This window comes from Esox lucius, chromosome 18, assembly GCF_011004845.1.
Source record: "Esox lucius isolate fEsoLuc1 chromosome 18, fEsoLuc1.pri, whole genome shotgun sequence".
Lineage (NCBI taxonomy): Eukaryota > Metazoa > Chordata > Actinopteri > Esociformes > Esocidae > Esox > Esox lucius.
Window position 1 is genome coordinate 22,207,463 of NC_047586.1, and position 25,528 is coordinate 22,232,990.

The window sequence follows — 25,528 nt, forward strand, 5'->3', positions numbered from 1 at the left end:
ACAATGGTATGTTCAAACATACGGTCCATGGGTCTATTCATAAAGTCTATGACAGTCACATGGAAAACTCCTATCAAGAGGTATGGACAGGATGTGTGGAACCGATCAGAAATGGGGCATCACATTTCCTACCTAGTGTCCTTCGTACAGAGATTGTTAATACTCTCATACATTGTGTCAAGCTTATTTCAGTTACTTTTCATGCCCAATATCTATCACCACTAACAGAAAGTACTAATATTAATGTATTTAAGTTATGCATTTGCAGATTGTGTGATGTATAGAGGCTATGAAACAATTTATTTCCCAAAAAGTGGATGACCTGGTATAGTAAAGTCTAGGTACAGTTTCCTAACAATTGTTAACAAAAGTAACAGTGATTATACTTGATTAGAAGCTGATAATGAACCTGGAGGTCTCCTCTTTCTCCGAGGCCTCGCCCTGTTCTTCAACATCTTCCTGGAGCGTGTCATCGTCCTTAAGTCCTGCCATGAGCCCCGCCCCTCTACTGCCTCCGCCGCCTGCCTCCGAGAAGCGCCGGCCACCATTTTGAAGTAGCAAGGCCTTGGGGAGGTGGCATCGCTCATGGCAGGGGTCTCTGGCCATAGCTTATATAAGGTGGGGTTTTGGCAGGCATCTATCTCTCTTGTGGCTCCACTCCTGTGGGTGACAGAGAGCCTTAACGTGAGATACTTGTTGAGCTAGCTACAGACCTAGGAGAATGTTTGTCAAGTGTCTAAGGTGTTAACTGATATTACTGGGCATAGACAGTGGCAAACAGCTGTCTTTGTTAGGGTTAATACATTCTACCGGTGTTCTTTACCTCTGACTCCGACTCCTGATTTAGCATCCCGCCCAGGGGTGTTACACTGGTGTCAGAAGCGCTTTTGGACCACCGCCTTGGTCGGAAGGCTAGTGTAGTCGTCAACTTGGCTAACGTTACTCTGAGTCGCGTTGAGGGAAGATACTGGGCGCAAGACCTAAGATAAAGGAAGAGCAGGCAGACATAGGGGATAGCAGGACGTCAGGCACATCGTGGTGCTCGGCAGGTGACACCAAACTGAGGGGGAGAGAGAACATCTTCATCGGTGCTTTACCCGCCAAGCTGGAGCTGACGTCACTATGGGCCGCCGCTCCGGACATGAAGGACCCAATGTGGATATCACGGCGTGACGATCTGTATCACCATGGCAATGTCAACAAAGATGGCGCAGCGCAATACCCGGTGGCTAACTGCAGCGTGAAGACACCTACGTTCTCTGGTGATGCCAACTTTGAGGCTTTCATGGCCCAGTTAGAACTTTAAGCAGACTTGGTTTGCTGGAGGGAGGAGCAGAGAGCGCTACAGTTAGCGATGTGCCTATCTGGAGAAGCCGTAGCTTGCCTGATATTGCTTAGCCATGGACAAAGACGTGACTATGGGGGCGCTAGTGGGGGCACTTACTCAGAGATACAGTCGTGACAGACATCCTGAACTCATTCTTCCGGCACTGGGCCATAGAGTGAGGTTACCGGGAGAATCGCTCAGATCGTTGGTTAATGACATTGAGGGCCTGACCCTGCAACCTTACGGTCACATGTCGCCGACCGTGCAGGATGAACTAGCCCGCGACCGTTTCATCGTGGCTTAGGCTCTTCCAGAACTGCGAGCACAGACCCAGCTGGCAGGACCACAATTCCACGGTGGTGAGAACGGCAGAACCAGGAGCGTCCACTGTACAAAGAAACAAGTCCACAGGGCTCCCTGCTCTGCCACACAGAAGCCCCAGGACAAATACAGATCCCTCTTTAGCTCTCAAACTGAAATCTGGACCTTGAGGCTAGTTCCACTTCATACCAGGCGAGGAGGAATTGGGGGGAAATGAAGTGACATTTTGAATGAAAAGCTTTTGTCAAATCTGCAGTAAAACTAGTTAGATTTATTTAGCCGTGCTGGGTCGTGTCAGCATGAATGTGTGTTTTATGAAGAAAATACAGTACATCTAATGATACAGCCTTAACGTTTCGTGGGTCGACCTGTCGAACAGGGACCCATTGTCCCAGGAACCAGAATGTGTTTTCTCTTCATGCTTTATAAAGCAGTTGATGGGGAGAATCAGTGTACCAACGTTTCTGCAAGAGAAGGATCTCTTTGAATCTGTGAACATGGCTAAATTACCACTTCTGACTTGGGAGTAAACCAGTAGCAGTGAACGAACAGATTTTCGTGTCTGTCTCACCCCACCTTATTGGCAGCCAGAAAATTTCTCATGGATATCATCTCTCCAGACATCCTCCATCCTTCTGCCTCACTCTCATTCACCATATCTGTCTCGATGGAGAGGTCCCGTCTGACCCTGAGGTGTCCGGGTACCACCACATTCCTCCGGGGTTGTCTGTGGTGTGGGTGGTGGGCCACCGGACCTGGGCAACAACATGGGTGCTCCAGGCTCCTCAACAGCCAGTTCAGCACCTAAAAGTCCCAGTATAAATGATCAATGGCAATTTAATAAGAAGTCTCACATTTAGGCTTACAATAATATTTCTAAATGCAAAACATTTATTAAACCATATGGGTATAGTACAAATTCTATTCCATTCAAGAACAACCAAATACATTCCGAACCCCAGTTAACCTTATTGGCTAACAGAACGTACTAATCTTAATGTATTTAAGTTATCAGTCTGCAGATTGTGTGGTATATAGAAGCTATGCAACAATTTTTTCCCCAAGTAGTGGATGACCTGGTATAGTGAAGTCTAAGTACAGTTTCCTTAAGATAGAGTAACACATGCACCAAATTCATATACTATTGCTCAAATTAGGTCAAATGTTGTTATAGCACCATCATTTGGCCACGTTATGCAGTAGATTGTTTTCAACCAAATGCTTTACTTTCCCACCAAGTCTTGTCTCTTGGTAATACTGTCTCAGAGCTACTGCGCTCCAGATATCACAGAATTATAACAGAATTCCAGTGCTTGGACCCTAACAATTGTTAACAAAAGTAACAGTGATTATACTAGATTAGAAGCTGATAATGAAAATCTGTAATGAGGCAGGTTTTGTTAGTGTGACTAAATTGTGAGAATCTAATAATGTACCTGTTTGACAACGATGGAGATGACATTGAATATAATAATATACCTGTTTGTTGACAATGGAGATGACGTTGAAAAAGGAAGTAGATACAGCAGACTCCATCTGGTTCTCATTTCCCTCGCTGTACGCCAACCTCTGGCTGCTCACCATGTCCCCAAAGCCAATGGTGCTGAATGCCACAAAGCAATAGTTGAGCGAGTCGAGGTACCCCCAGCCTTCGACAGCAGAGTACAAGGCGGACGCACAGCAGGAGACCAAGATGGCGGCAGCACTCAGGATCAACATCACACAGTACCACGCGGCCAGCCCCTTCCCTCTATTGCCTCCGCCGCCTGCCTCGGAGAAGCGCCAGCCGCCATTTTGAAGTAGCACGGCCTTGTGGAGGTGGCGTCGCTCATGGCAGGACTTGAGGACGAGGGTAATGACGCGCTCCAGGAAGAGGTTGAAGAAAAGGATTGTGGCGGCACAGCCGTAGAAAACGAGGAAGATCTTGCCACCGTTGGTCGCTGGCGTGGTCATTCCAAACCCTGAGGAGAATTAAAATGAAGGGAGATGTTAAAATAAAGGAAAGCTAAATAAAACTGTGTCGGTCGAACTAGAAATATTAGTTTTGGTTGAATTCATTAGCTATTATATTGGATGTCTGTGATAATTACGCGATTATGGATAGTGGAAACATTACCGTTAAACAACAACAGTGTGCCAACCAATACTGAATCACAGTGATGTCTTTTATCTTTCCAATTCCTGTTTATTTACAATTATAAACCAGTAGGTCTGAACATGTGTACTGTCAGCTTCCACAGACAGGCAGAAAAGCATGATGAGTTTGAGCAAGGCTCACGCAAGACTGGGTAATTTACCACCTAAATGAGGACTTGCAGCCAGGCAGATTTTAGTGAAATTCCCCATATTAGCCAATGGTAAACTATTGCCTCTCTATACACACAACTCTCTCACTCAAGAGCAGGGCCAAGGCCGCAGAGAGTTACATTGCTCTCCCCCCACTAAAGCAACTGGATGTTTTGATTGGGGTTCCCCGCTGTTGTGTAAAATAACTTTTTACACAGAGATAATATTCATTTTAGAGTTAAATCCATTTGCTTTGGGGATAAGCAATGTAACCTTCTGATGCAGCCTCGGCCCTCCTCTTCTTCAGTGAGTGTTTAGACAGATATTCATTATTATTCCCCTGTAACTGAGAGCAGTTGCCTGGCAACTTAAGACTAAATTCTTCCACTTTATTGTATATAACCATAGTAGAACGCACTGGTTTGGGATAACCTTAAGAACAGATTTATTCCAAGCAATTTTTCTGCATATGTGACTGTCATGGAGCTACTACTTTCAGACCACGCGAACTCTCAAAAGCACCACTAACAATTCCTTTGTTCTTAACCTTGCCAAAACGACTTCAAAATTAATCACTTTCAAATACTTAAACCACTTGTAAGAATTCTGCTAACACGCACGTGAGCCAGTGTAACTAGAATGGAATTAGCTATTAAGAGATAAAAATTTGCTAGCTAGCTAGCCAAAGTTAGCAAGCAATACCCGAGAGTGGGGGAAAGGTGGAAACAATGTGAACGAAGTTCCGTCAGAACTCTGTACTTTATCTAATCACACTTAATTGCAAAATAATGACGAATATTTGTTTGATTCTTAGCTTTTCTGATTGAGACTGTAGACATCTCATAGCTTCGTGCTCATGTCGTTTTTTCTTTTTATTAAAACGATTTGTCCGACAGTATCTTGGTTACCCTAAATGCTGAACTGCTCCCGGAAAAAGAACAGTAAAGCTACTTTAGCGCCTGGGTGCGTCATCATCAGTTTCCCACGCGCATGCTGACTACCCTGGTAATTGAGGGAGGGGTAATGGCGGGAAATTCTTTAAGAATACAGTACTTTTCAATTCATGTACTACAAAGCATAACAAGCATCTTGATAAAGACACCTACAAATCTAGCTACGATGTTAAGAGTTCTAAAATATCAAACTTCTCATCTATTTGCATGACCAGAACCAAACCCTCATGTTATATTCCTAACATATGACTGAATGAGAGAAAATTTTGAATGTGTAGCTGGTTAAAGCAAATGAACACTGTCATGGCACACATTTGTGTTTTATTTCTTAACCAATAAATAAAAATGTCAATTAAAAATAACAAGTAAAACAAAGCTGTAAAACAAGAGAGATTTGTTGAAAGCATTGAGCCATATTTGAACCTATGCTGCATCCTTATGTGTTACAGAGACAGCAGCCTAGACTGCTGGATATACCACACAACACTGATAGCTGATGAGAAATACAGTTAACACAAAAACTATTGGCACCCTTAATTTTATTGAACAAAAAATGAATAAAAAATAACCAACATGATTAATCGATTTGTTAGTGGCCAAAATGACTTATTTTTGATACATTTTTGCATTCAATCAATCAAATGTATTCATACAGCCCTTTTACAACAGCAGTTGTCAGAAAGTGCTTTTACAGAAACACCCAGCCTTAAACCCCAAGGAGCAAACAACAGTAGTGTTGAATTTCAGTGGCTAGGAAAAACTCCCTAAGAAGGCCAAACCTTTGGAAGAAACCTAGAGAGAACCCAGGCTCAGATGGGTGACCAGTCCTCTTCTGGCTGTCCCGGGTGAGCTATTAAGAATCCAATTGGTATAATAAATAAATGCATGTGGGCTAAATCCAGAGTCTATTTAAATTTAGACTAGGTTAGAAGCATGACCAGATGGACAAGGACAGCAATGGGCCCCCCAAACCAGGTACTCCGCAGGTGTGGACCAGGACCTCATGTCCTCCTACAGTTTAAAATGGGAGGAGACTGGGAAAATTCAGAAAATGCATTCCTCATATCAAAAACAATTTATAGTGGACAAGGAGAACTTAGTGGGGAAGGAGAACTGACCCAATCCCCCAGCACAATAGAATAGCAGCATAAGACCTTGAGACTGAGACGAAAGGGACACCCACCAACCGCAACCAACCTGAATGAGGGCCGAGTATTGCCAGCAGAGTACAGCCCAATTGCACAAGTGCGCAACAAAGAGATAACAACAAGCCAGTGACTCTTCCCCCGAAAGGCATTGGAGGGAGGGCATCCCAGTGGCGACGAGAGCCCACCTGGCAAGTCAGCAAGGGTGGACAGTATCAAGCCTTCTGGTCACCTTCACGCCCCCTGGCCAGGCTACACCTAATCATAAACCGTGCTGTAGAGATGAGTTTTTAGTAGACACTTGAAAGTTTGCACTGAGTTTGCATTTCTAACCTTAATTGGCATATCATTCCACAGTAATGGAGCTCTATGAGAAAAGGCCCTGCCTCCAGCTGTTTGTTTAAAAATTCTAGGTACAATTAAAAGGCCTGCATCTTGCAATCGTAGGTTACGTGTAGGTATGTATGGCTGGATCATTTCCTGAAGGTAAGTAGGCGCAAGTCCATGTATTGATTTATAGGTTAACAATAAAACCGTAAAATCAGCCCTAACCCTAACAGGCAGCCAGTGTTAGGATACTAGTACAGAAGTAATGTGTTCACATTTTTTGGTTCTAGTTAGGATTCTAGCAGCCGTGTGCAGCACTAATAGAAGTTTATTTATTGATTTGTCAGGGTAACCGGAAAGAAGAGCATTGCAGTAATCTAGAAGTAACGAAAGCATATATTTGTTTTTCTGCATCAGTTTTTGATAGAAAGTTTCAGATTTTTGCAATGTTTTGAAGATGAAAATAAGCAACTTTTGAGACATATTTTATATGTTCATCAAAGGAGAGGTCAGGGTCAAGGGTAACGCAGAGGTTTCTTACAGTTTTTTAGGATACGACCATGCAGCCGCCGAGGTTCACAGTGAGATCTGCTAACAACGCTATTTGTTTCTTGGGTCCTAAAACTTTTTTTTTTTCTTGAGTTTAAGAGCAAGAAGTTCTCTGTCATCCGCTTCCAAAGTAGCTAATTTGGGGGCTTCTCCATGCTTCATTGAAATATATAACTGTGTGTCATCAGCATAACAGTGAAAGTTAATATTGTGATTTCGGATTACATCGCCCAGAGGGAGCATGTATAGTGAGAACAATAATGGGCCCAAAACCGAGCCTTGAGGAACTCCAAAGCATACCTTTGACTTGTCAGATGATATGCCATCCACACTAACGAACTGATATCTTTCAGATAAATAAGATTTAAACCAGGCTAGAACATGTCCACGTAGCCCAATATTGGTTTCCAGTCTCTCTAAGAGAAGGGAGTGATCAATAGTGTCAAAAGCAGCACTAAGATCAAGAAGCAACAGGACGGATGCGGAACCTTTGTCTGAGGCCATTAGAAGGTCATTTGTTACCTTCAGGAGTGCACTCTCAGTACTATGATGGGATCTGAAACCGGACTGGAGCATTTCAAAAATGTTATATGTCTTCAGGAAGGCATTCAGTTGTTGGGAAACACATTTTTCTAAGATTTTTGAGAGGAACGGGAGATTCGATATTGGCCTATAATTGCTTAATATGTCGGTATCCAGATTAGATTTTTTTTAGAAGAGGCTTAATTTCCGCTATTTTATGTGAGTTTGGTACACATCCGGAGGAAAGGGAGCTATTTATTATGTTCACCATTGGCTGACCTAGCACAGGAAATAGCTCCTTAAGTAATTTTGTTGGAATCGGGTCTAGCTGACAGTTTGTGGGTTTAGAACTCATTACAAATTTAGTGAATGTGTCGAGCGATACGGTATAAAAAAAATCCAGTGTCCCCAACACCTGGTCAGGGAGGTTCTGGACATTCTCAGGACAACTGAGATTTTGAGGACCATAACTATTTAAGGAGGAGTCAGTTATTTGTTTTCTAATGGTGATGATCTGTTCATCAAAGTAGGTCATGTATTCATTCCAACTAAAGTGAAGACCTACTTCACTTGTTGAGCTTTGCTTTTTTGTTAACTTTGCAACTGTATCGATACTGTATCGTATAAAACCCATTGAATCAATTATGGCTTCAAAGGCTCTTTGAAGAGGATCATTGGACTTTTCCATATGAATATTGAAATCGAAAGGCTTTAGCCACGTTTCACATAAACCAATAACATCTAGTTTATTATCAGAGATTAATTTACTGCAACTGCCTTTGGAGCAAGAGGACTAACATTTAGGAGTCCCATTTTTATTTTTATTTGTGACCGAGATGGAGGAAGGCTTTATCTTAAAAAGGTTGTTTTTGTTAGCACTACCTTGTTTATCTCAGGTAAAGCTGTACTAACTACTCTGGCTATGCTATCGACAGGCTCCACTAACAGACTGGCTAACAGCCTGCGGCCTGACCTGCATCCTATCTCATGGTGAGGCTATAGGAGTGAGACTCCTGTCAATGTTCCTAGATAAAAGAAGAGCACCACTCCAGCTAGGATGGAGTCCGTCGCTCCTCAGCAGATCAGGCCTGGACCTATTTCTGGGAGAGTCTCAAAGAGAGCCAGTTATCTACAAACTCAACCTCCTGCGACGGGCAGACCTCCGTTTTCAGCCAGCGATTGAGTTGCGCAAGTCTGCTGTAGAGCTCGTCACCACCCCTAGCTGGGAGGGGCCAGAGAAAATTACTCGATGCCAACACATCTTTCTAGGTAGTTTACTATGGGGGGTGGATTCTGCCACGGAGATGCAGATAAGCGACCTACCGTCAACTTGCTCCCATTTAACGTCGCCGTGAGTGAATCTTTTATGCTGTACGTCGCCGTGAGTGAATTTCTTTGGCTTAACGTCGCCGTGAGTGAATTTCTTTGGCTTTAGCAGATTACAACTTTTGTTTGTTCATTGCATACTGCACTTGTTATCTAATTCCTCTAAGAATAACATACCCTTTTCTACTGCTCCTATATAGAGAACTGTAAATTCGAACTTTTGAATGTTCAATATATATTGGAAGAATATCAAGACAGTAAATCCAGGTATTGAAACTCCAATTTATGGCCCATCCACCACTGCCCAGACATCCCTGTGGACCATGATCAGCCATTATTGTGCAGGATTAATTTACATGTCCTTTTTATGCATTGTATACAGGTGTATTTAATAAAAAATAGAATATTGGTTCTTCCTACCACCATTCTACTAGAATAACTACCAGTTGGAGGAGTGTGTTCCTGAGTTAACACTTTATGTCCCAAATATCTCTTGGAGCCTAGACACTTTTCATTGTAAGGGGAGAGTTTGCATGGCCATGAAGGCCTGGGGTCATCAGTCAAGCCATGTTTGACAGTATATCACTGGATAATCCCCCCTCCCCATATGTGGAAACAACCTCTACAGTTCCTGCTTGTTTTTGGTGCCTTTTGCCCTCAGGTTTGTCTCCAGCAAAAACGTCCATGTAGGTCAGATGATTGACAGGTGCTTTTTTCTACAGTCACATCATTGGCAGCCATACATGCACATGCCACAACACTTCCTCCACCATGCTTCACAGAACAGGTGCCGTAACACTTCCTCCACCACACTTCACAGAACAGGTGCCATAACACTTCCTCCACCATGCTTCACAGAACAGGTGCCATAACACTTCCTCCACCACACTTCACAGAACAGGTGCCACAACACTTCCTCCACCATGCTTAACAGAACAGGTGCCATAACACTTCCTCCACCATGCTTCACAGAACAGGTGCCATAACACTTCCTCCACCATGCTTAACAGAATAGTTTATTTGTATTTTTTATGTAACCTTTATTTAACCAGGTAGGCCGATTGAGACAGATTCTCATTTGCAATGGTGACCTGGCCGAGACAAAGCGCAAACGTGCAGGACAACATACAGTTACAAACAGTACACAGAGTACAAAAATACAAAATAAAGTAGAGTCTGTAAGAGGTGCCATAACACTTCCTCCACCATGCTTCACAGAAGAGGTGGTATGCTTTGGCTCATAAGCAGATGCTCACCTTCTCATTACTCCTCCCTTCCCATCTTTCTTTTAAGTCGCTGAGGGTTTACTGATCTGGCCAAGAAGGGGTTTTTATTGAACTAGGAAATAATTATTCTGTCATCCACCTCAGATATCTTTTGTAGTCTATAAGATTGTGCTCAACTCGAAAATCTGTTTAGGAGATTCAATTAATCCTTGTACATTTTCAATACGGAATTCCAAAATGCAACATTGCTTAAATATTAACAAAATGCGTTCTGAACCTTGTGCTCAAATTAGCTTGTAAATTATAATACATTCAAGGAATCATTGCACTCCAATCCAATTTTCAGATGAGAAATTACATTAAGAAACACAGAAATGCGTATACAAAACAGGTAATTTACAAACATGCAAAATGGTAAAAATCACAATATCAACTCCCAAGGGACAGAACAACTGTAGCAATATCAGCCACATCTGGAGCAGGCATGATGCAGAGGTTTATTAAGCTGACCAGTTCTACAAACATATACTGCCAAGGTCAGCCAGACATGGACAGAGACACCCAGGTCTAACTAAATTGGTAATTGGTTTATAAGAGTGAAAAGAAATCTCTGGGGTTTGTGAGAATTGCTTATATCCACGGTATATCCAAATCTTGTGTCAAGGCACTGCACGATGCATCACGCTTAAGTTCTTAGCTGTGGTACAATGATCATGTACCCAACCCGCTTGTGCCGTATTCCTTATGTATACCGATTTACTGTGGTGCCACTTAAAGCAGAGAAAGAGCAAAGAGAAGTTATATTATGGTTTGGGGTGGCATTCATGCATCAGGGCCGGGCCAACCTGCCATAATGGATTCAATCATGGATTTAACATTTACATCATGCAGCAGACGCTTTTATTATTGTAACGTTACTGAAGCTATTGGTGTACTTTCAATAAGTGCTCCCTAAAGAAATTGCATTTCTGTTTATTTTTGGAAAGTAAGTGATTGCAAAGTATTAATATCTCAGTGTCAGTTGTTGAATTAAGTTGCCTTTATCTGTTCAAGTTCGAAGTGTTTGTATTTGTCATGAAATGCTTAGTTTCCTTACTCCGCAACAGAGCAGATAAGAATAAAAACGGTATGATCTAAAGAAATGCATGTTAATGTATGATCTGTTCATATCTGTACACATCTGAGCAAAAAACGAATTTTCTGGGTGTGTACATACCTATATAAAAATGCAGGATATATTCTGATTAACCATGTATTTTGATCCATAGTAATACCACATCATTTGTGGTGTATTATTTTTTTCTTTTATATTTTACATTTCTATTTTATGTAATGTTTGTTAATATGTTTTATAATTGTCTTACTACTGGCGCCGTAGGACGTTTGCCTGATACACCATGTGGCTAAACAAGTGAACTACACACAGACTGATTACAGCTGTACATTTAGATTTTGGATTTAGCTGTAAATATGCGGTGATCACTGTACATTTCATTGTATTCTGTAATATTTACTCTTTAGTATTTTCATGAATAGAGAGTGTATGTTTCGGCTCAGTGATATTTTGACAAAGGCATGTGTTATCATTTTATATTACTAGCTATTCAGACAGTTAACCAAGCAAAAATATGAATACCTGTTAATATGAGTAGAATTCCTTATGTTGTAATATCATGTTGTTATAAACTATTTGTGTGACAATTATTTACACTGACTACACTAGTATTTTACAAATATGTTGAAATCTTTATTTTCCTACACTGACGGAGGCGACGTTCAGACATTGCACATAGTTTATCACTCACGGCGACGTAGCACATTGTTGAACACTCACGGCGACGTTCAGACGTTGCACATGTGAATTCACTCACGGCGGCGGCGTAAGAAATTTTGACAACGTCTGTAACGCCGTCGCCGCCGTGAGTGATTTACATGTGCAACGTCTGAACGTCGCCGTGAGTGATTAACAATGTGCAACGTCTGAACGTCGCCGCCGTGAGTGTAGCAAAATAAAGATTTAACATTTCAATCATGGGGGTATAACAACATATTTGTAAAATAATTACAAATAATAAAATAATTGTTTACTCTCTTTCCACTATAGCTATGTCACTATCAGTAAGAAAGCAGTGGTAAGAAAGCTGTTGTAATAACAAACCTTTATCGGCACAAAAGGAGCACAAATGGTTGAGCCTATTTTGAGTTAATTTTACCTATAAAATATCATTATATATCTAGCAGCACAAACAAAACATTTTACGGCACAAACCAGCACGAACGATTAAGCCTATTTTGCCATAGATTTGCGCTGGATGGGGGACCATCTTTACACAGATAAAAACCTTTAATCGCTTCTACTCCAGTTGTGCTGCTGTCATTTTAAGTATTATTCCTAAAAAATATTTTATAGTTAATTCTAAAAATATTTTATAGTTAATTTATAGTCACTCCGCCCCCCAAATCCTCCAAATTCACCCATAAATGATTTTGTTTGTGCCGTTATAGTTTTTGTGCTGCTTTCATATTTTAAATATTAAATAATATGTTATAGATCAAATTCACTCAAAATAGGCTCAATCGTTTGTGCTTCTTTTGGGTCGGTAAAATCCTTCCTTTTCAACTTTTTTTGGAAAGAAAAATGAAATGTCTAATATATAAAACGCTGCTTCAGTACAATGAAAAATGTAAATGCACAAATGGAGAACAATTGAGCCTATTTCGATGGAGTTTTTAGCATGTTGTGGGGGCTGGTGACACCATACCCTATAATTAAATATCTAATATTTAAAACACCGAAGCAGCCAAAATGAAAATTGTAACGGCAAAAAGTGCTGCTATACTTTTTTAGATATGAAATAATATTTTATAGGTCAAATTCACTCAATATGTGCTCATTTTGTGCCGATAAAGGTTTGTTTTTGCGACTGCTTTCTTACGGATAGTTACAGAGCTATAGTGGAAAGAGATTAAAGCCAGTGCACTATCCAGTAGGAATAGGTATGTACCAAAAACCGTAGAAGCACAAACAAACCTTTCAGCGGCACAAACAGAGCATAAATGATTGAGCCTATTTTGAGGGAGTTTGGAGCAGGTTGTGGGGCTGGTGACAGCTAAAATTAAATGTCTAATATATACAACGCTGCATCAGCACAAACGAAACTTTTAACGGCGACCTAACGCATAAAAGATTCACTCACGGCGACGTTAAGCCAAAGAGATTCGCTCACGGCGACGTTAAATGGGAGCAAGTTGACCGTAGGTCGCTTATCTACATCTCCGTGGCAGAATCCACCCCCCATAGTTTACACGCTGATGCTATGTTCTGCTTCGTAACCTCTGACTGTTTCATCCTAACGTGGTTGGTGCTAACGTGAATAACAATATCACTGTACTCTCTATACTTGCCAGTTTTAGACTCCGCTAGCACCAGCCCCAGATTTGCGGCTACGTCGGTGGCTCTGCCCCCCGGTGAACAGTGTACGATCGCCGGCCGATTCTTTAGTCTAATACTGCGGGTAATGGAATCAGTGATGACTAAAGTTTTTAGTTTTTCAAGGCCACCGGCAGAACATGCCTGCTGATCATGCCCTCCGAAGACGGCTCGGGCCTTGACTTCGACTCCAGTTGGATTTAGCAACGACTCAGGTTTAACTGGTCGACGGCATTTCTTCCCAGTGACCAAGAAAAAGTTATTGCCCAGCTACAGGAGCTGTGCCGGGGGGCTAACAACACTCGTTTCTTCATAGTGGCACAGACGCAGTTTTTCTATTTCTACACTAACATAATCTTTGCCTGACATTTGCGTCAGAAGCCGAGTTTCTAACTCTGCTATCTTTACCTCAAGACGATAGTTCTCCTCCGCGTTGTAGCTACAACAATTACAGGCATTTTAATGATACTTAGCGTCGGGTGTTCAGGGGTGAGTAGTTCTGTTATGTCCAAAAAGAGTCCAGTGTAGTAAAGTTGGGTAAGTGTCAGGAGGGTGTCGTCGAAGTGCAAGGAAAGAGCCAATTGCAGGAAGGTAGGTAGCGATGTTTTTTTTTAATGAATTTGGCAGGTAGGTAACACTTCTATGATCAAGTTTCATGAGCAACCAAATATTTTTTCCTGTTATGAGTCCAACACATTTCCAAATAAGAGTTATCATCATCAGAGGTGTAATCAGGTCAATTTGGCACATGTTACAGTAAGCACTAAGTGGGCTTTTAATAAGAAGCCAATTCACCTGGTTGTGTTGCTCTAGATCCAGAGTGTGAAGTATCTGGTCACAGCCCACTTGTACCCATTTGTATTTATTGACCCATATAAACACACAAATATTGTGTTGAAGGATATTCATTTATAGAACTGTTGGTATTACCTTAAATAACAACAGAAATACTCTATATTTTACGGAACAAGTGGCAGCCATGTTGACATGTAATGAGGAACATTTAAAACTGGATCAGAGACACCCATAATTCACATCATTATTCTCTGGTTGAATAGTGAGGTGGTTGTCTGACTAGAGACATTCTCCAATAGGTTTTTTGGTCCCAACCTAGTGATCTTTGGTTTACTATCAACTCTATCTGCACTCATCCGATGGTCAATCATCACTAGCAAACACTTAAAAGTTTGAAATGACTAAATGAGGGAGATGATGATGACCTGTGCTAAGCTGGTGCAGAAAGTTCCTTATTGTACATACCATGGATGGTTGGTTTGCTAATCAATATAACACTGTGACACAAACAAAAGCTCAAAGCGTACTGATCACATTTATTTTATAATTATAAAACTATAATGGTCAGATGAGATACAGTATATTATGTCTGTTTTAAAGGGTGTCTGCTCCATGCTCTACATGCTGGAAGTTTAGGTTACGTTTCATAGGCCTATACTAAGTCAAATATTAAGACTTATCTATATCTGAAGGAAAATGCATGGAACAGAGACATGATCTCTTTTGTAAGGGTGTAATCAACACAGGTCTAGCACAAGTCAGATGTATAAGGAATGGAAAATGCTGATTAATTTGAGCTATTTATAGGCAACACATTTCTCATTATATACATTAATGTGATGATGATGCAGTGAAAAAGGATGTTACTAGGACAAGGACGTTTACAATGGTTCTTAGGGCCCCATATAACTCAGGTGAGAAAGTGTGGCACTTACAATGTCAGGGCTATAGATTCCATTCCCCGTAGGGACAAGTGTAAAAAAACATTACCATTTATGTATCAACTAGTTGTGTCTGCTTAATGATCAAATGTAAATGCAACACTGCATAAGCTAAGGAAAAGGCCTGAGACATTGGTAAAAAAAAACAATAAAAAAAATAAACAGATGGGCTAACAAAATCCACCTTCCCTCACTGTAGCCAATGGACTTGTAAGTGGGGAGGGGTGGATAAACTGACCAGCTGCATTCTGACTGCTCTATCAACGTCTCAACTGTCAATAACTTGTAGTTGCATGCCCCATGTTTGTTAAAAGCTTAAAATGTTAATAGACATCTTCAGTGCAGATAACCTGTCAAACCTGGGAAAAACAGTTTCAAAAAGTAGGATTAAACCACAATTCAGATTCCCTGAATAAGGAGACTACTCAGTTCAGTGAAACATACAGTAAGCACATTTTGATCTGATAAATTCTGTCTGGAGAGTTCACTGAGGCAAGTTGTGAGTGGGGGAGGGGTGCTTATGCTGTCACCAGCTACATTCTGACTACTCTACCAACTTCTTAACTGAAATTAGCTTATAGTTGCATACCACAGGTATGTTATAGTTTAGCAATCTTCAGACGTTGGTAAAAACTGTCTCAAACAGCTGGATTAAACCACAATTCACCTTCTGTTTATTAGGTGGCAATTCAGTTAAGTGAAACATACAGTAAGCACATTTTGCTTAGAACAATTTTGTATGGAGAGTTCACTGAGACGAGTGGGGGAGGGGCGGATATACTGTCAACAGCTACTAGTTTATAGTTGTGCGTGGGAGAGGGGTGGTTATACCTGCAACAGATACATTCTGACTATGAACTTCTCAACTGAAACTAGCTTAGTTGCACGCCATGTTAAAAGTTTAGAAATGTTCACATTTTGTGTGCAAAGCAAATTATCTTGACTAAAATGTAAAAGAAACCACACACAACCCAAGGAAAATGCTTGAGGCATTGGTAAAACAGTCTCAAACAGCTGGATTAACACCTGATCCACCTTCCCTCACTGTGGGAGGGGTGGATAAACTGTGAGGCTGCATTCTGACTGCTCTAGCAACTGTCACTAGCTTATTGCATGCCACATGTATGTTAAAAGCTTAAAATGTTAATAGACATCTTCAGTGCAGATAACCTGTCAAACCTGGGAAAAACTGTCTCAAACAACAGGATTAAACCACAATTCAGATTCCCTGGATAAGGAGACTACTCAGTTCAGTGAAACACAGTAAGCACATTTTGATTAGAATAATTCTGTCTGGAGAGGTCACTGAGGCAGGTTTTGATTGGGGGAGGGGTGGATATACTGTCAACAGCTACTAGCTTATAGTTGCATGCATGCCTCATGTACACTCACCTAAAGGATTATTAGGAACACCATACTAATACTGTGTTTGACCCCCTTTCGCCTTCAGAACTGCCTTAATTCTACGTGGCATTGATTCAACAAGGTGCTGAAAGCATTCTTTGTTGAAATGTTGGCCCATATTGATAGGATAGCATGTTGCAGTTCATGGAGATTTGTGGGATGCACATCCAGGGCACGAAGCTCCCGTTCCACCACATCCCAAAGATGCTCTATTGGGTTGAGATTTGGTGACTGTGAGGGCCATTTCAGTACAGCGAACTCATTGTCATGTTCAAGAAACCAATTTGAAATGATTCGAGCTTTGTGACATGGTGCATTATCCTGCTGGAAGTAGCCACCAGAGGATGGGTACATGGTGGTCATAAAGGGATGGACATGGTCAGAAACAATGCTCAGGTAGGCTGTGGCATTTAAAGATGCCCAATTGGCACTAAGGGGCCTAAAGTGTGCCAAGAAAACATCCCCCACACCATTACACCACCACCACCAGCATGCACAGTGGTAACAAGGCATGATGGATCCATGTTCTCATTCTGTTTACGCCAAATTCTGACTCTACCATCTGAATGTCTCAACAGAAATGGAGACTCATCAGACCAGGCAACATTCTTTCAGTCTTCAACTGTCCAATTTTGGTGAGCTCGTGCAAATTGTAGCCTCTTTTTCCTTTTTGTAGTGGAGATGAGTGGTACCCGGTGGGGTCTTCTGCTGTTGTAGCCCATCCGCCTCAAGGTTGTGCGTGTTGTGGCTTCACAAATGCTTTGCTGCATACCACGGTTGTAACGAGTGGTTATTTCAGTCAAAGTTGCTCTTCTTACAGCTTGAATCAGTCGGCCCATTCTCCTCTGAGCTAGCATCAATAAGGCATTTTCGCCCACAGGACTGCCGCATACTGGATGTTTTTCCCTTTTCACACCATTCTTTGTAAACCCTAAAATGGTTGTGCATGAAAATCCCAGTAACTGAGCAGATTGTGAAAGACTCAGACCGGCCCGCCTGGCACCAACAACCATGCCACGCTAAAAATGGCTTAAATCACCTTTCTTTCCCATTCTGACATTCAGTTTGGAGTTCAGGAGATTGTCTTGACCAGGACCACACCCCTAAATGCATTGAAGCAACTGCCATGTGATTGGTTGATTAGATAATTGCATTAATGAGAAATTGAACAGGTGTTCCTAATAGTCCTTTAGGTGAGTGTATGTCAGAAGCCTATAAATGCTATAAATTATTAGAGACACAAACAGTTTTCTTCTTAAATGTTGAAGTACAATGAAGTCTGATAAATTGGACAAAAATATGTAAAGAAATGTCCTTTTCTTTTACTACTTTCATTCCAACAGGTTAACTCTCTGAATCTGGAGTATCTGGGGTACCATATCTGGGGTACCTCTGTTACTTAATTAAATTCAGTCTACATACGAGCGGTAGGCCCTATCTGGGTATCCAGGGTGTTTCCTGAAAGCTGAGAGTCTTGTCTTTCCAGCGGTGCCTTCCAATCTTTGGTGTGACACACCAGCATATAAATCTACCATGTTGTTATCACACATAACCTATTACATACTGAATTGGGATTACTGTGTGTACAGAATACCTCTGATTGACACCTGCAACACCCCTAAAAAGAGATCTCTTAATCTCAATGTGGCTAACCTGGTTAAATAAAAATAAATTAAATTGAAAAGAGACAAAATCAAAATATGTCATACCAAAATACATGCTTCCCTTCAACAGTACATAACATCTGTACACAGAAATTAGAACAAGCATTATATTTTTTATAAAATGAAGAAAGACATACAAGTGATAAGCAGCTTTACTGATATACTATGGATAAGGGAACACATTGTCTTTTTTTAAATAAAATCACTGTGCTGAAGAGCGGTCATTTTTTGTGTATTTGGAGACAGGAACAGGGGAGGACGCTAAACTTTCAGATGCACACTAAACGCAGTTCTTATCCAAAACCATATTACTTTATTAGTACAGAATATATATTTGTCAGATATTTGTCAGAAACATTCAGTTGGATCTGTCATACAATATGAAGTGATAAAGTAATTATAACTTTTTAGCCATCTCACTATAAATACAGAGTGAAATCAGGAACCATTTAAAAGCCCACCATTATTTAAGTTCTTTATGATAATATGAAAGTAAACAAAAAAACATGTAAGCAGGCAGGCTGATGCATGATACATGGGACAAGGAGGTGAAAACATATGGTTTAGTAACATACTGGAATTTCTTTTAAAAAGTAATTGGTGGCCTCCACAGGGCAGAAAGGTTGGCTACCTCTAAGTAACTGTGGTGGACCTGGAAGCGGGTGTGCAGCCAGTGGCGGCTTAGCAAGCAGGAGTAAAAATCAGGGCCAGTGGGAAAGACAGCAGAAGAAGGGTAAAGATGAGGTGGTCTGAGGAGGGACGTTGGTAGGCAGGGAAACAACACTGAGTAGTGTATTGGACCTGAAAAGCAGTGGACAAGGATTCTTTATTATGCCATTACGAATAATGTTTTTCTATAACCCACATAGACCATTCATTTATTGTAGGATTACATCCAGTTTCAGAAGGGTATTAGTTAATTTCTATTCAAGATGAATACAACTATAATAATGCTCAACTATAATAAGGCCTGTCTATAATAATAGACATTGAGTAATCAGCCATTGCATTTATGCTCCTCTCCCCAAAACATCCTGATCTGCTAGGAGCCTGATATCATAACATTCACCTGCAAGCCTTCGTTTCCATCCATTACAAGTTCAAGTTTAGAAAGTTTAAAAAAGTCAAATGACTGGATGTAATGTCTACATGTACTGTATTCATGGATTGCACCTTGGTAACTGAGGTGCTATAGACTCAGCAGTAATTTTACTGTTATAACAAAATTTATATCCGTGGCTTATTAATTTATGACGTTGGGGCTAATTACTGTTTTGCTAAATTAAACTAGGGACTTGGAAAACGACAACATTAGCTAGCTAAAATGTGGTTGGCCCGCTTAATATTAACTAGCTAATTAACGTTATAGCTACTGCATCTAAGCTAGCATTGAGGATTCACAGGAATTCTCAGTTAGACATCACTCCAAAACAAACGTTCAAAACAGTATTTTACAAAACGTACAATCCATGAATATGGATGCCAAATCGTGTAGCTAGGATTTCTAAGCTATCTTCAGGTTTGGTTCACATTATTTTAGATGTACATTACTGTTTCAAACGCCAGCTACGCTAGCTTAAAATGGCTAGCTACAATCTACAGTAAACGTATTGGGTGACTAACATTAGAAACATTTGAATGGTCTGGCAATAACAATACATATCCGCAACATAATTTCACTTAACTAAAACCCCAATGCATGATATCTGTAATGACATTTTGACTAGGCAGAATGAAAGTTAAAGATATCTCCAATTTGAGATATCTTCAGTCAATCAATCAATCAAATTTATTTATAAAGCCCTTTTTACAACAGCAGTTGTCACAAAGTGCTTTACAGAGACACCCGGCCTTAAACCCCAAGGAGCAAACAACAGTAGTGTTGAATTTCAGTGGCTAGGAAAAACTCCCTAAGAAGGTTGAATTTTAGGAAGAAACCTAGAGAGGACCCAGGCTCAGAGGGGTGACCAGTCCTCTTCTGGCTGTGCCGGGTGAGATATTAAGAGTCCAATTGGAATAATAAATACATTTCTCTGGGCTAAATCCAGAGTCTATTTGAATTTAGACTAGGTCAGAAGTATGACCAGGTGGACAGGGACAGCAACGGGCCCCCCAAACCAGGTAATCCGCAGGTGTGGACCAGGACCTCATCTCCTCCTAAAATTAAAAACTGGAGGAGACTGAAAAAAAAGTTAGTAGTGCATTCCTCATATCCCCCAGCACAATAATATAGCAGCGTCACACCTTGGAACTGAGACGGGGGGTCCGATGACACTGTGGCCCTACCCGGGGGAGGCCCTGTACAGGGCCCAACAGGCAGGAAATCCACCCACATTGCCAGGCATCAACCAAAGGGACACCCACCAACCGCAACCCCCCCAAGTCACGAGGTAAAAAAAAAAAAAAGAAAATCCCCATAGACCTCGAAGGATTGTTGAGGCATAGATCTGGGGACAGTGATTAAACAATCACTAAAAGCATTGAAAGTTCCAAGGAGCACAGTTGGCTCCATCATTGTGGAATGGAACAACTTTGAGAACATCAAGACACTTCTAAAAGCTAAGCCGTCTGGTCAAACAAAGTAACCAGACAAGAAAGGCCTTGGTCAGGGAGGTGTCTAAGGATCCATTGAAAAATGTACCTATATATTTGGGATTTACCTATGTATTTGGGATGTTTGAATTGGGTTGTTTAAATACAACACCTACTGATTATTTCCGACATCTGCACATTTTATTTTAATTGCTATGGACTATTCCAAATGATAATGTGGAGACCCTGTGTTAATTTAAAGTGCTGTTCTAAGTTGTTCAATTATGTTTCATTAGGGGGCAGTGCCTTACAGTTAGTTGGAGATGTTTTACCGGGTGGGACGTCCCGCTGCGAGGAGGGCATCTCTAGCGGCTCGGGACAGCAGGGGCGTGTCCAGGGGTCTCTGGTCATAGCTTATATAAGGTGGGGTTTTGGCGGGCATCTCACTCTCTTGTGGCTCCACTCCTGTGTGTGACAGAGAGCTGTAACTTGTTGAGCTAGCTACAGATCTAGAAGTGCGAAATAGCTGTTTTTGTTAGGGTTAATAAATTCTACCCGGTGTTCTTTACCTCTGACTCCGACTCCTGATTTAGCATCCCGGCCAGGGGTGTTACACTGGTGTCAGAAGCGCTTTTGGACCACCGCCTTGGTCGGAAGGCTAGTGTAGTCGTCAACTCGGCTAACGTTACTCTGAGTCGCGTTGAGGGAAGATACTGGGCGCAAGACCTAAGATAAAGGAAGAGCAGGCAGACATAGGGGATAGCAGGACGTCAGGCACATCGTGGTGCTCGGCAGCTGACACCGAACTGAGGGGGAGAGAGAACATCTTCCTCGGTGCTTTACCCGCCAAGCTGGAGCTGACGTCACTATGGGCCGCCGCTCCGGATATGAAGGACCCAATGCGGACTTCACGGCGCGAAGATTAGTATCACTATGGCAATGTCAAAAGAAATGGCGTGGCGCTGTTCCCGATGGCTAACTGTAGCGTGAGGACACCTAAGTTCTCTGGTGATGCCGATTTTGAGGCTTTCATGGCCCAGTTAGAACTTTTGGCAGACTCGGTTTGCTGGAGGGAGGAGCAGAGAGCGCTGCAGTTAGCGATGTGCCTATCTGGAGAAGCCGTAGCTTGCCTGATATTGCTTAGCCCGTTTCATCTTGGCTTTGGCTCCTCCGGAACTGCGAGGACAGACCCAGCTGGCGGGACCACGTTCGCGGCAGGTGGCGTTCGAGGTAGTAAAGAGGAACAAGGTCATCTGGCTGCCGGGAAAAGGAGATTCCACGGTGGTGAGAATGGCAGAACCAGGAGCGTCCACTGTACAAAGAAACAAGTCCACAGGGCTCCCTGCTCTGCCACAGAGAAGCCCCAGGACAAATACAGATCATCTTTAGCTCTCAAACTCAAATCTGGACCTTGAAGCTAGTTCCACTTCATACCAGGCGAGGAGGAATTGGGGGGAAATGAAGTGACATTTTGAATGAAAGGTTTTTGTCAAATCTGCAGTAAAACTAGTTACATTTATTTAGCGGTGCTGGGTCGTGTCAGCATGAATGTGTGTTTTGTGAAGAAAATACAGTACATCTAATGATACAGCGTTAACGTTTCGTGGGTCGACCTGTCGAACAGGGACCCATTGTCCCAGGAACCAGAATGTGTTTTCTCTTCATGCTTTATAATGCAGTTGATGGGGAGAATCAGTGTACCAATGTTTCTGCAAGAGAGGGATCTCTTTGAATCTGTGAACATGGCTAAATTACCACGTCTGACTTGGGAGTAAACCAGAAGCAGTGGATGAACACGTTTTCGTGTCTGTCTCTCCCCACCTTACTGGCAGCCAGAACATCTCTCATGGATATCATCTCTCCAGACATCCTCCATTCATCTGCTTCACTCTCGTTCACCGTGTCTGTCTCGATGGAGAGTTCCCGTCTGACCCTGAGGTGTCCGGGTACCACCACATTCCTCCAGGGTTGTCTGTGGTGTGGGCCACCCGACCTGGGTAACAACATGGGCGCTCCAGGCTCCTCAACAGCCAGTTCAGCACCTAAAAGTCCCAGTATAAACGATCAATGGCAATTTAATAAGAAGTCTCGCATATAGGCTTACAATAATATTTCTAAATACAAAACATTTATTTTTCCATCATAAAATGAATGTCTACAATAATAGACCTATGACATATACACTCACCTAATTGATTATTAGGAACACCTGTTCAATTTCTCATTAATGCAATTATCTAATCAACCAATCACATGGCAGTTGCTTCAATGCATTTAGGGGTGTGGTCCTGGTCAAGACAATCTCCTGAACTCCAAACTGAATGTCAGAATGGGAAAGAAAGGTGATTTAAGCAATTTTGAGCGTGGCATGGTTGTGAGTATTTCACAATCTGCTCAGTTACTGGGATTTTCACGCACAACCATTTCTAGGGTTTACAAAGAATGGTGTGAAAAGGGAAAAACATCCAGTATGCGACAGTCCTGTGGGCGAAAATGCCTTGTTGATGCTAGAGGTCTCGATTTCTGTTGCGACATTCAGATGGTAGAGTCAGAATTTGGCGTAAACAGAATGAGAACATGGATCCATCATGCCTTGTTACCACTGTGCAGGCTGGTGGTGGTGGTCTAACTGTGTGGAGGATGTTTTCTTGGCACACTTTAGGCCCCTTAGTGCCAATTGGGCATTTTTTAAATGCCACGGCCTACCTGAGCATTGTTTCTGACCATGTCCATCCCTTTATGACCACCATGTACCCATCCTCTGGTGGCTACTTCCAGCAGGATAATGCACCATGTCACAAAGCTCGAATCATTTCAAATTGGTTTCTTGAACATGACAATGAGTTCGCTGTACTGAAATGGCCCTCACAGTCACCAAATCTCAACCCAATAGAGCATCTTTGGGATGTGGTGGAACGGGAGCTTCGTGCCCTGGATGTGCATCCCACAAATCTCCATGAACTGCAACATGCTATCCTATCAATATGGGCCAACATTTCAACAAAGAATGCTTTCAGCACCTTGTTGAATCAATGCCACGTAGAATTAAGGCAGTTCTGAAGGCGAAAGGGGGTCAAACACAGTATTAGTATGGTGTTCCTAATAATCCTTTAGGTAAGTGTATATAAGTGCTTTCCAAATGACCAATTTTTAAAAGCACTTCACAAAGAGCATCAACCCAGGGTCCAAGCTTTTTCAACAGTTTGCCCTTATACCAGGATCTAGTTTTTTGGCATTTAAACGTGTCTTGGCCTGCTTATGTGGTAAATCCCAAATTAACCCCTCCATCCTCCAATTCATCCTCTGCCCTCCATTTGTTCCATCACACGCACCTCTTCGTGGAAATCACCCTTGGAGTTTAGTCAGCAACAAGTTACCATGGAGGGCACTCCAAGCAACTGTGCATGGGATAGGGTTTGGTTTGAGATTGACAGTGTCTTAATACACAGGTCCTTCAACCGGGTCTCAAAACGTACGTATTTCGGGTTCTGGATCTCAAGGGATCTGGTTACACCCATGGCTCTTACACTAATGTTCTACTTGGGTAAACCATATGGGTATAGTACAAATTCAGAAAACATTTCAGAGTTTTGAGATGCATGCCCGGGAGGCCGCTCTATTCCATTCAAGAACAACAAAATACATTCCGAACCCCAGTTAACCTTATTGGCTAACAGAACGTACTAATCTTAATATATTTAAGTAATGCATTTGCAGATTGTGTGGTATATAGAGGCTATGCAACAATTTATTTCCCAAATAGTGGATGACCTGGTATAGTAAAGTCTAGGTACAGTTTCCATAAGATAGAGTAACACATTCACGAAATTCATACACTGTTGCTCAAATTAGGTCAAATGTTGTTATAGCACCATCATTTGGCCACATTATGCAGTAGAATGTTTTCAACCAAATGCTTTACTTTCCCACCAAGTCTTGTCTCTTGGTAATACTGTCTCAGAGCTACTGCGCTCCAGATATCACAGAATTATAACAGAATTCCAGTGCTTGGACCCCTAAAAATTGTTAACAAAAGTAACAGTGATTATACTTGATTAGAAGCTGATAATGAAAATCTGTAATGAGGCAGGTTTTGTTAGTGTGACTAAATTGTGAGAATCTAATAATGTACCTGTTTGACAACGATGGAGATGACTTTGAATATAATAATATACCTGTTTGTTGACAATGGAGACGTTGAAAAAGGAAGTAGATACAGCAGACCCCTGTCAGGATGAACAGGAAGTTGCCCAGCCGATACACCATCTGGTTCTCATTTCCCTCGCTGTACGCCAACCTCTGGCTGCTCACCATGTCCCCAAAGCCAATGGTGCTGAATGCCACAAAGCAATAGTAGAGCGAGTCGAGGTACCCCCAGCCTTCAATGGCAGAGTACATGGCGGACGCACGGCAGGAGACCAAGATGGCGGCAGCACTCAGGATCAACATCACACAGTACACCGAAGGCGTCCACCCGCCCAGCCCATCCCCTTCCCTCTACTGCCTCCACCGCCTCCCTCGGAAAAGTGCTGGATGCCTTTTTGAGGAAGCCTGGCCTTGTGGAGGTGGCGTCGCTTATGGCAGGACTTGAGGATAGAGAGCTGTAGGGACAACCAGTAGCCCCCTGTGGTGTGGTGGGGACATCCCGGTTCTTCAATATTGTGACCCCAGTTCGATACCCTTTTCAGACATTCCAAATTCTGTATCTCATAAATGTTTATCCACTAGGTGCTTTTCAGCCTTCACACAACAATCCATATCTGAAATACCATGATTTTCA

At 42.0% G+C, this 25,528-nt stretch overlaps 1 protein-coding gene across 1 annotated transcript; it reads right to left on the reverse strand.

Moving 5' to 3' along the window:
- Window positions 1–184: 184 nt before the first annotated feature.
- LOC105017524 (potassium channel subfamily K member 13) lies at window positions 185–25,197 on the reverse strand. The gene is made up of 7 exons (XM_034287972.1): window positions 24,924–25,197; window positions 3,128–3,609; window positions 2,225–2,452; window positions 1,445–2,112; window positions 1,098–1,320; window positions 824–980; window positions 185–660 (listed from the first exon to the last, which is right to left on the reverse strand). Exons 1-4 carry the CDS (start codon window positions 25,195–25,197, stop codon window positions 2,065–2,067), a joined length of 1,032 nt encoding a protein of 343 aa, XP_034143863.1. The 3' UTR covers window positions 185–660; window positions 824–980; window positions 1,098–1,320; window positions 1,445–2,064.
- Window positions 25,198–25,528: the final 331 nt, after the last annotated feature.

Bases quoted from the DNA above. Each gene is read 5' to 3' on its own strand.
- LOC105017524 (XM_034287972.1), bottom strand. From the start codon at position 25,197: ATGTTGATCCTGAGTGCTGCCGCCATCTTGGTCTCCTGCCGTGCGTCC. The intron at 3,610-24,923 runs GTATATTATTAT...AATTCTCCTCAG, and splicing joins TCTCCATTGTCAACAAACAG to GGTTTGGAATGACCACGCCA. The intron at 2,453-3,127 runs GTATATTATTAT...TGGGACTTTTAG, and splicing joins TCTCCATTGTCAACAAACAG to GTGCTGAACTGGCTGTTGAG.